Raw genomic sequence first — 12201 nt, forward strand, 5'->3', positions numbered from 1 at the left:
GGAACTTGAGGGTATTATGCTGAGTGAAGTAAGTCAGTCGGAGAAGGACTAACATTATTTTCTCATTCATTTGGGGAATATAAATAATAGTGAAAGGAATATAAGGGAAGGGAGAAGAAATGTGTGGGAAATATCAGAAGGGAGACAGAACGTAAAGACTGCTAACTCTGGGAAACGAACTAGGGGTGGTAGAAGGGGAGGAGGGTGGGGGGGGAGTGAATGGGTGACGGGCACTGGGGGTTATTCTGTATGTTAGTAAATTGAACACCAATAAAAAATAAATTAAAAAAAATTACTCAGCCATCAAAAAGAATAAAATATTGCCATTTGTGACAACATGGATGGAGCTAGGAATATTATGCTAAGAGAAATAAATCAGAGAAGGACAAATACCATATGATTTCACTCATGTGTAATTTAAGAAACAAAACAAATGAGCAAAAGGGGAAAAGAGAGGCAGATTAAGAAACGACTCAACTATAGAGAAGAACTAATGGTTTGGTGGGGGGAATAGGGGGATGGGTGAAAGATGATGGGGATTAAGGCGTGCACTTATTGTGACGAGCACCTGGTGTTGTATGGAACTGTTGAACCACTATATTGTACACCTGAAACTAACATTACACTGTGTTAACTAATTGGAATTTAAATTAAAACTTAAAAAATAAAAAATAAATTAATTAATTAATTAATTAATTAATGGACTACAAACTTCACTCCTCCCTATATAGACCCTATGTGTATGTATGTACGTATGTATATATGTATATATATACACACACACTCACCCACAATATATTGTATTCTTTTAAAATCCTCTGTACTTACCATAATGTACAGGGTTGGTTTTTTAGAAATATCACATGCATGAGAAAAATAATAATTCCAAAAATAAAATATACATACGTACAAATACATACACACGTACTTCAAAATAACTAAAGAAAATACCTCAGAATTCATTTAGTATGAGACATTTCTGTCTCATTTCGTTTGCAAAGGTGATTGTTTAGAATTCCATCTTGGGTGGGATGGGGGCAAGGTGAGGGAGGAGTAGGGATCCTCAAGCACCTGGCCCCACCAACTTACCTTGATAACTTTTTTTTTTTTTTAAGATTTTATTTATTTATTCATGATAGTCACAGAGGAGAGAGAGAGAGGCAGAGACACAGGCAGAGGGAGAAGCAGGCTCCATGCACCAGAGCCCGACATGGGATTCGGCCCCGGGTCTCCAGGATCGCGCCCTGGGCAAAGGCAGGCGCCAAACCGCTGCGCCACCCAGGGTTCCCCCCTTGATAACTTTCAAATCATCCTGAACACCTACGAATTCGACCTGAGATTGATTGATGATTGATTTTTATTTACTTTTTTACTGGAGCTCGATTTGCCAACATATAGTATAACACCCAGTGCTCATCCCGTCAAGTGCCCCCCCTCCCCTGGCAAGTGCCCGACCTGAGATTTTTTTTTTAAGATTTATTTATTTATTTATGATAGAGAAAGAGAGAGAGAGAGGCAGAGACACGGGAGGAGGGAGAAGCAGGCTCCATGCTGGGAGCCCCACGTGGGACTCGATCCCGGGACTCAGCCCTGGTCAGCCCTGGGTCAAAGGCAGGCGCCAAACCACTGAGCCACCCAGGGATCCCCCCGAACTGAGATTTAAAGAGAGAACAGTCAGAACGCTACAGAGAGAAGGGTTTTCGCTCCTAACAAGGTAGGGAGGCGGAAACAAATAAAAAAGAATCAAGTGGGGAGGGGCACCGGAGGAGCCGGGCTGAGGCCTGCAGCGGGGAAAGCCTCCCAGGCGGGAAAGCGCAGCCCTGGAGAAGCGACAAGTGGGAGCTTTAAAATCCGCCCCGGATTCCTCCGGGATGGAAAGGCGCAGCTGGGAACTCCGCCAGGACGTGGGGGGTGGGGACCTCCAGTCTCCGGGGTCACTGACAGAGGAAGTGCGCAGGGTCGAGCGCCCCCCACACCGGCCCAGCTCCGTAAAGGGCTGGAGCGCGCTGCGCGGGGCCTCGGGGAGAAGCCGGTGTGTCGGGAGGGGCTCCGGGAAGCCAGACTCCAGCAGCGCAGGCCCGGACCCAGGGGACACACAGCCGGGATCCTGCTCCCCCGGGACAGGCCGAGCGGGGGAGGAGGGCCCAGGACAGCGAGGACACTCCTGCCCCTCCTGCCCGGGAAGCATCCAGGCCCCTGTGGACTGGTAGATGGCGGGAAGTCACTGCAGGGGGCGCCCTCCAGGGCCAGGGAGACCTGGCCGCCGCGGTGTGGTTGTCCCTCCTGGTGTCACCCCGTGTGCCTGGGAGAGGCGTGGCCGCCAGGGGACACGGGCCTCACGGGAGGTCAGGTCGGCTCCCCCGTGACCCTGCACCCAGCAGGGGGCGGGGCAGCTCCCCAAGGTGCACACACCTGAGAATCGGCACAGCCCGCCCTCCCCCAGAAGACCAGCTGGAAGGACAGGGGAAGAGCAAGTTCCCCACCCAGCAGCGCTGGAAAGCTCCAGGGGAAGTCGAGGGATCTACAGTATATAGAACTAGAGGGTACCCCTCTTCCCCGCCCCCCCCCCCATGTTCCAGTACAACTCATTTTTATATCAGACTGTAAGTTTCCAATTTTCTTTCTCTTTTCCCACCTTAACTACAATATTTTGCCACCTCTTCATTTTCAGGTTTCTTCCTTTTTGACTCATATTTTTACAATTACACGTCTTAGATAGATTTTCCACTTCTAGATTCCCTTCAACATACTCAACTTAATTTTGGGAGCTAGACGAGATATGTTTTGTGTGTGTGTGTGCTTTTTTGTTTTCTCTACCTCATTTTGTTCTACAATGGCACAATACCTTCTAAAACAGGACGAGCATGCACCCAGAACCAAGTGGTATACCGTGCTGGTTCATTCTGTGAGACTCTATTCTCTCTTCGTTCCCATTCTGCCCCCCTTTTTATCTCATTTATGTTTTGGGGAACAATGTTGGGTCTCTCTACAAGTATTTCTGGTTTATAGAAATTTGGGACTCAGTATCTTCTAACATACAGAACTTAATACACCCAGGACCAAGAGGATCACCCCCTAGGACCCCTCAGGTAGACTACATTCTCCCTCCACTACAACTTCATCACCACCACCATGTCCCAGTCCCCCCCAACATTTTATTTTTTCTACTTCTTTTTTCTTTTTCCCCTCTTTACCTTGCTTTTTTTTCTCTTTTTTTCTTCCCTTGGCATTCTTGGCCTTTTATTTTCTACTACTTTGTTTTAAAATTTGTTTTTTTCACTTTAGTGGTCATTTTGTGTTATTTTGTTCTTCTCTTCGTTTTCAATTTCATGTCATGGACCTTGTCAGAATCATCGAAGGATAAGAAACCTTGGGTGGCTCAGTGGTTTAGTGCCTGCCTTCAGCTCAAGGCATGATCCTGGAGTCCAGGATCAAGTGCCACATCAGGCTCCCTGCATGGAGCCTGCTTCTCCCTCTGCCTGTGTCTCTGCCCCTCTCTCGGTGTCTCTCATGAATACATAAATGAAATGTTTAAAAACAATCATCTAAGGTGAAATTGACTTAGATTGTGGTTGATATTCTTGACTCAGCCCGTTCATACAGCCACTCTGCAGTGAGCAAAATGACTAGAAGGAAGATCTCACCACAAAAGAATCAGAAACAGTACTCTCTTCCACAGACTTATAGAATTTGAATTACAATTCGATGTCAGAAAGCCAATTCAAAAGCACAATTATAAAGCTAGTGGTGGCTCTGTAAAAAAGCAGAGAGTATTAAAGAAACTTCATGACTGCAGAATTTTGATCTACTTAGTCCAAAATTAAAAATTAATTAAATGAGATGCAATCCAAACTGAAGGTCCTAACAATGAGGGTTAATGAGTTAGAGGAAAGAGTGAGTGCCACAGAAGACAAGTTGATGGCAAAGAGGAAAGCTTAAGAGAAAACAGAAAAACAATTAAAAGACCATGAGGAAAGGTTAAGGGAAATAATCGAGAGCCTCAGAAGGAAAGAAAAAATATACGCATAATTGGGGTTCCACAGGAGGGCCAGAAAGGATATTTGAACAAATCATACCTGTGAACTTCCCTAATTTTGGGGAGGGAAAAAGGCATTCAGGTCCAGGAGATAGAGAGGTCCCCCACCAAGGGGAAGGGAAAAAAAAGCAGAACTCGACATTTAATGGTGAAACAAGCAAATTCCAAAGAAAAAGAAAGTCCTTAAAACAGCAAGAAACAAGAGATTTCTAACTTATATGGGGAGAAATATTAGATTAACAGCAGACCTCTCCACAGAGATCTGGCAGGCCAGAAACAGCTGGCAGGAAATATTCAGGGTTCTACATGACAAGAACATGCAGCCAAGAATACTCTATCCAGCGAGCCTTTGGTTCAGAATAGGATAAAGAGCTTCTAAGATAGGCAGAAGCTGAAAGAATATGTGACCACCAAACCAGCTCTGCAAGTAATATTAATGGGGACCCTGTAAAAGAAAGAGGAAGCCCAAAGAAATAATCCACAAAAGCAGGGACTGAATAGACATTACAATGACAGTAAATTAACATCTTTCAATAGGTACTCTGAATGTGAATGGGCTAAATGATCCCATCAAAAAACGCAGGGTTTCAGACTGGATAAAAAAATCAAGACCCATCTATTTGCTGTCTACAAGAGACTCATTTTAGATATAAGGACACCTACAGCATGAAAATAAAAGGTTGGAGAACCATTACCATTCACATGGTCTTCAAAAGAAAGCAGGGTAGCCATCCTTATATCAGATAAATTAAAGTTTATCCCAAAGACTGCAGTTAAGAGATGAAGAGGGGACACTATATCATACTTGAAGGGTCTATCCAACAAGAAGATCTAACAATCATGAATATTTATGCTTCTAATGTGGGAGCTTCCAAGTCTATCAATGAATTAATAACCAAAGTAGGGGCATTACTTAGATAATAATACACTAGTAGTAGGAGACTTAAACACGGCACGTTCTGCAAATGACAGATCTTCTAAGCACAACATCTCCAAAGAAACAAGAGCTTTAAATGATACACTACACCACATGGATTTCACAGATATTTACAGAACTTTACATCCAAAAGCAACTGAATACACAGTCTTCTCATGGAACTTTCTCAGAATAGGCCACCCGATACCAAAACATTGGGACTGTCCCCTGCATATTTTCAGACCACAATGCTTTGAAACTAGAACTCAATCACAAGAAGAAATCTGGAAGAAACGCAAACACAGGGAGGAGAAAGGCCATCCTGCTGAAAGATGAATGGGTCAACCAGAAAATTAGAGAAGAAATAAAAAGATTCATGGAAACTAATGAAAATGAAGATACAACCATTCAAAATCCTTGGGATACAGCCAAAGCAATCCTAAGCGGGAAATGCATTGCAATACAAGCATCCCTCAAAAGATTGGAAAAAAAACCTCAAAGACACAAGCTAACCTTGCACCTAAAGGAATTGGAGAAAGAACAGTAAATAAAACCTACACCAAGCAGAACAGAGAGAGTGAAGATTTGAGCAGAACTCAATGAAATAGAGACCAGAAGAACTGTGGAACAGATCAACAAACCAGGAGTTGGTTCTTTGAAAGGAAGAATAAGATACGTAAACCATTAGCCAGCCTTTTAAAAAACAAAGGAGAAAAGACTCTAATTAATAAAATCACGAATGAAAAAGGAGAGATCACCACCAATACCAAGGAAAACCTAACCAAAGAGAAAGGATTTATACCCTAACAACTACAGAACACTTCTGAAAGAAATCCAGGAAGACACAAAGAGATGGAAAAATATTCCATGCTCATGGATTGGAAGAATTAATATTGTCAAAATGTCTATGCTAACCCAGGGCGATTTACATTCAATGCTTTCCTATCCACATACCATGGACTTTCTTCACTTTCTTCAGAAAGCTGGAATAAATAATCTTAAGATTTGTGTGGAATCAGAAAAAACCCCGAACAGCTAGGGGAATATTGAAAAAGAAAACCAGAGCTGGGGACATCACAATGCCGGATTTCAAGTTGTCTTACAAAGCTTTGATCATCAAGACAGTGTGGTACTGGCACAAAACCAGACAAATAGATCAATAGAACAGAAGAGAGAATCCAGAAATGGGCCCTCGAGTCCATGGTCAAGTTACATTTGACAAAGCAGCAAAGACTATCCACTGGAAAAAGGACACTCTCTTCAATAAATGGTGCTGGGGGGATCCCTGGGTGGCGCAGTGGTTTGGCGCCTGCCTTTGGCCCAGGGCATGATCCTGGAGACCCGGGATCGAATCCCACATCAGGCTCCCGGTGCGTGGAGCCTGCTTCTCCCTCTGCCTATGTCTTTGCCTCCCTCTCTCTCTCTCTGTGACTATCATAAATAAATAAAAAATAATAATAATAAAATAAATAAATAAAATAAATGGTGCTGGGAAAACTGGACAGCCACGTGCAGAAGAATGAGACTAGACCACTCTCTTGCACCACACGCAAAGATAAACTCAAAATGGAGGAAAGATCTAAACGTGAGACAGGAATCCATCAGAATCCTAGAGGAGGGATCCCTGGGTGGCGCAGTGGTTTGGCGCCTGCCTTTGGCCCAGGGCGCGATCCTGGAGACCCAGGATCGAATCCCACGTCGGGCTCCCGGTGCATGGAGCCTGCTTCTCCCTCTGCCTGTGTCTCTGCCTCATTCTCTCTCTCTCTCTCTGTGAGTATCACAAATAAATAAAAATTAAAAAAGAAAAAAAAAGAATCCTAGAGGAGAACACAGGCAACAGCCTTTGTAAACTCGGCTACTGCAGCTTCTTGCAAGATAGATCTATGAAGGCAAAGGGAAACAATAGCAAAAATAAACCATTGGGACCTCATCAAGATAAAAATCTTCTGCACAGCAAAAGAAACAGTCAACAAAACTAAAAGATAACCTACAGAATGGGAGAAGTTATTTGCAAATGACCTATCAGGTAAAGGGCTAGTATCCAAGATCTATAAAGAACTTAGTAAACTCAACAGCAAAGAAACAATCCAATCATGAAATGGGCAAAAGACATGAGCAGAAATTTCACCAAAAAAGACATACAAATGGCCAACGAGCACATGAGAAAACACTCCACATCACTTGCCATCAGGGAAATACAAATCAAAACCACAATGAGATACCACGTCACACCAGTGAGAATGGGGAAAATTAACAAGACAGGAAACAACAAATGTTGCAGAGGAGGTGGAGAAAGGGGAACCCTCTTGTACTGTTGGTGGGAATGTGAACTGGTACAGCCACTATGGAAAACTGTGTGGAGGTTCCTCAAAGAGTTAAAAATAGAGCTACCCTATGACCCAGCAATAGCACCACTCGGGATTTACCCCAAAGATAGAGATGCAGTGAAAAACCGCGACACCTGCACCCCAATGTTTATAGCAGCATTTTCCAGAATAGCCAGACGGTGGATGCAGCCTGAGTATCCATCAAATGATGAATGGATATAGAAGATGTGGTCTATATATAAAATGGAATATTACTCAGTCCCTAGAAATGACAAATAACCAGCATTTGCTTCAATGTGCACGGAACTTCAATGTGCATGGAACAAACTAGGGGTGGTGGAAGGGGAGGAGGGCAGGGGGTGGGGGTGAATGGGTGACGGGCACTGAGGGGGGCACTTGACGGGATGAGCACTGGGTGTTATTCTGTATGTTGGTAAATTGAACACCAATAAAAAATAAATTTATTATAAAAAACAAGAAGTAAAGAAGAGCAATATAGTAAAGAAGTTGAAATCAAACAACTTCAACTTAATCTTAGAAGACGAAACTTGGAATTGAAGGGTGTAAAAAATAATTTGAATCAGGTAAATTTTTGGCAGTAATTGTATATTTCCATCAATATTATTTATAGTATCCCTTTGATATAATACATATTGTTAGGCTTCAAATAGATTAAACATTTCATTTTAACCTAATAGCAACCATGATCTTTGTAGCCACAATTACTACCTTATTGGAATTCTTGGCCTCTCACATATGCCCTATGTATATATTTTGAATGAAGGGATGGAAGGTAAAATGAGATAAATGTTATATTGATTTATTGATTTATTGAATTGTATTTATTTTTACACAGAGCATGGGCTGGGGGGAAGGAGTAGAGGGAGAGGGAGGGAAATGAATCTCCAGCAGACTCTGGTTCTGAGTCTCATGATCTGAGTCTCCAGCCTCACCTGGTTCGGAGTCTCATGATCGTGAGATCATGACCTGAGCCATAAAAAGAGTTGGACACTTAACCCACTGAGCCCCCAGGTGTCCCAGTTTTGAATTTTTTAATGTTGAAATATGAGCTAGATTTCCTTGAGATGCTGATGAAGCTAGTTAAATGTTTTACACAGAAATTTTATTTCACAATACTATGTCTACTTGTATTTTTACTCTATGGTACATTTTGCTGTCATTTAATTTAAAATTTGAATTATTCATTGAGGATGAAAAGCCTTGTTATAAAAAAGGCCACTCTTGAACATTTTTTTTTAAGTTCTCTTAAGCCTTTTGACTTTTTTTTTTTTAATGATAAGATCCAAAATCCTAATGAAAATGTGTCTCTAGGTTATAGAAGAGCAAAATGATGTTCAGAGGCAGCTTTCGCGAGAACAGAATGCCCAGAGTATTACATGATGGAATACTATTTTTTTTTTTGTATATTTGTTATTGGAGTTCGATTTGCCAACATACAGCATAACACCCAGTGCTCACCTGTCAAATGCCCCCTCAGTGCCCGTCACCCAGTCTCCCCACCCCCCGCCCACCTCCCCTTCCACTATCCCTTGTTCATTTCTCAGAGTTAGGAGTCTCTAATGTGTTGTCACCCTCTCTACTTTTTCCCACTGATTTTCTCTCCTTTCCCCTATAATCCTTTTCAGTATTTTTATAGTCCCCATAGAGTGAAACCATATGATGTTTGTCTGTCTATGATTGACTTACTTCACTCAGCTCTTCTTTACTGCTTAATTGCTCCTTAATATTTATATATAAAATTTCAGCACTTCTTCTTTTTTCTTTTTCTTGTTTTAAGGTCAATCTGCAAATGCATGTGTTCATTTTAAAATTTGTTTTGTTAGCAATAGAACTTTTATTTTATGATCTGGTTCCACATATGTTGGTTCATTATCCAAAGGAAATTTTTCTGTTCTCAATTTTTTTCCCTTTCTAGGGCTCATGTTTTTCAATTTATCACTTCAATATCTTCAAAACGATATATAGTTTAAAAGAAGCAATGAGAAAGCATTTTGCAACTTAGTAAGTTTTAGTCAGTAATAACTCTGGGAGATGTTGTAAGCAAAGGAATTCTGAAATTATTTAAGAAAGGGTTCAAAATTGTCATTTTTCTCCACAAAGTCATAATTACACTTCAATTAAGACAAATCATTTCATTACTAATTAAAAAGAGCAGTTGCTGTTTATCAACAACTTTATAAATTCACTAGAAATACATTTTTATTTCACAAAACATCACAGGTACCTCTAAAAATGATCTTCAGTGTAAGACAGCATCAGCAGATGTCGTTTACACACCATACACCTGCAGATGACTCTGATCCAGCACTAGACTAGGGAGCCTAAAATCTATTGCCCATGCTTTTTATGTTTCTTATTCTGTAATATTCTCAACCTTGTTGATCATTATGTATTTTATAAATCATTTGAAAACTCCTTTGAAAACATCACAGGGTCCATATTAATTAAGTAAAGAATAGAGTAAGATGTGCTTTCAGCATAGACTTTTGAATTAATTTTCTTTATATATGTGAGAAATGTTAAAAAAAACTTAACCATTAATCATTTTTCCATTTTACTTTTTAACCCCTGCATATGTTAAGAATAAACCAATTTTTCTGTCTTGAGAAAAATTGGCCATTTCACACTCTGTTGGGGGGCATATAATATAAAATTTCCTGAGAACAATTTAAAAATATGGATCAGAGACCTCTACTAAATATTTTTATACATTAACACAATACTATATTAAAGAATTTATTCCAATTAACCAAGACTGTAGAAACAGAATTAAATAAAAGACATTCCTTATAGCATTAATTAAACTATAGGAAAATGGAAAACAACCAAAATTCAATTTGTTAAATAATGAGGTTTACATATGATGGACTTCTACATGGTCATTAAAATTATGCTTTAGAATATACATTAAATTATTAGAAGTATTCACTGTTAAAACCTTGCAGTATTATTTCAAAGAATCTTACACTTTACAACTTTTTTTAAAAAAAAAATTGGAGTTCAATTTGCCAACATACAGCATATCACCCAGTGCTCACCCCGTCAAGTGCCCCCCCTTAGTGCCCATCAGCCAGTCACCCCAGCCTCCACTCACCTCCCTTTCCACTACACCTTGTTCGTTTCCCAGAGTTACGTGTCTCTCATGTTCTGTCACCCTCACTGATATTTCCCTCTCATTTTCTCTCCTTTCCCCTTTATTCCCTTTCATTAATTTTTATATTCCCCAAATGAATGAGACCATATAATGTTTGTCCTTCTCCGATGGACTTATTTCACTCAGCATAATACCCTCCAGTTCCACCCACGTGGAAGCAAATGGTGGGTATCTGTCGTTTCTAATGGCTGAGGAATATTCCATTGTATATACATAGACCACTGCTTCTTTACCCATTCGTCTTCTGATACTTCACATTTCTAATGGAGTTTCCTTCCCTATAAAATCCCAGAAGGCAAATTAGCAATTACAAAACTTCTCCTACACATCTGCAGCATAAAAGTAAGTATTTCAAGGGGTTCCTGGCTGGCTCAGTTGACAGAGCATGTGACTCTTGATCTCATAGTTGTGAGTTCAAGCCCCACGCTGAGTGTGGAGTCTATTAAAAAAAAAAAAAAGTAAATAGTTGAAATATTTCCTTAAAACCAAGATGTCATACCTTAAACTGTAGAGTTCTCGTTCCCATTCCACTTTTTGATGCTCTAACTGAGATTTCATTTCTTTTGTTTCTGATAGCAACTTTTCTAGTCCATTGACCTTATATTCCACTTGTAAAATTTTTCTTGTAAGTTGTTCACAGTCTTTTCTTTTTAATTCTATTGATCTTTTGTATTTAAAAATTGCATTCTGGATGGTCAATACGCTAACAGAATCTACACCAGAGGAAAAACAAAAACAGAAATAAAATACAGGAGGCATCAGGGTGGGTCAGGTGGTAAAGCATCCAATTATTGGTTTTGGCTGAGGTCATGATCTCACAGTTGTGGGATTGAACCTGGCACTGGGTGCTGCACTCAGCACAGAGTCTGCTTAAGGTTCTTTACCCCCTCGTTCCCTCCCTCTCTGTTCCTCTCCCCATCTCCTGCTCATGCTCTCTCACAAATTTGTTCTTTTAAAAAGTAAAATAAAACAATATGAGTATTTTTTGCATATAAGGGACCGAGCATGTTCACATTAACTCATTCATACATGAAACAAATATTGAGTAACTTCAATGTAAAGAGATTATACCAGGTGCCTGGGTGGCTCAATCGGTGGGTGTTTGCCTTCGGCTCAGGTCATGATCTTGGTGTCCTGGGATCAAGCCACATGGGGGGCTCCCTGCTTAGTAGGGAGTCTGCTTCTCCCTCTTCCTCTGCCTCTCTCCCTGCTCATGTTCTCTCTCTCAAATAAATGAATAAAATCTTATTATCAATAGAACTTTAAAATCTTTTAAAAAGAAAAGAAAACATGACTGAAACCTTTCTAAACTGAATGAAAACTATAATCCCACAGACCCACAAAGGATCTGGCTAGGAGAGAAGAAATGGAAGTAAACTATTGTAATTTTAAAAAAAGATTTTATTTATTTATTCATGAGAGACATGGAGAGAGAGAGAGGCAGAGACACAGGCAGAGGGAGAAGCAGGTTCCCTGAGATAGCCTGATGTGGGACTTGATACAAGGACCCGGGGATCACACCCTGAGCCAAAGGTAGATGCTCAACCACTAAGCTACTCACGTGTTCCCTATTGGAATTTTCTTAAACTACATATAATGTGGTATAACACTACAAGAAGGTGGACTGTGATGCTTGAGTCATATGCTTTAAACCCTAAAGCAATCACTAAAATAGCAAATCTTAAGAGTTATAGTAATAAACAAAGCCCATACATACACATATGTGTATATTTATATATATGTATAA

The 12201-nt window shown here is 40.5% G+C and overlaps 1 protein-coding gene across 1 annotated transcript in view; it reads right to left on the reverse strand.

The window, feature by feature from the left end:
• LOC119878351 (ankyrin repeat domain-containing protein 26-like) overlaps positions 1–12201 on the reverse strand; it is a 125847-nt gene that overhangs the window by 55612 nt on the left and 58034 nt on the right. The window contains exons 18-19 of the mRNA XM_038588969.1: positions 10954–11167; positions 8987–9083 (exon numbers count right to left, since the gene is read on the reverse strand). Of these exons, the coding sequence (XP_038444897.1) occupies positions 8987–9083; positions 10954–11167 (311 nt within the window). The remainder of the gene's footprint in view (positions 1–8986; positions 9084–10953; positions 11168–12201) is intronic.

Source organism: Canis lupus, unplaced genomic scaffold (assembly GCF_011100685.1).
Source record: "Canis lupus familiaris isolate Mischka breed German Shepherd unplaced genomic scaffold, alternate assembly UU_Cfam_GSD_1.0 chrUn_S1538H1724, whole genome shotgun sequence".
Taxonomy (NCBI): Eukaryota; Metazoa; Chordata; class Mammalia; order Carnivora; family Canidae; genus Canis; species Canis lupus.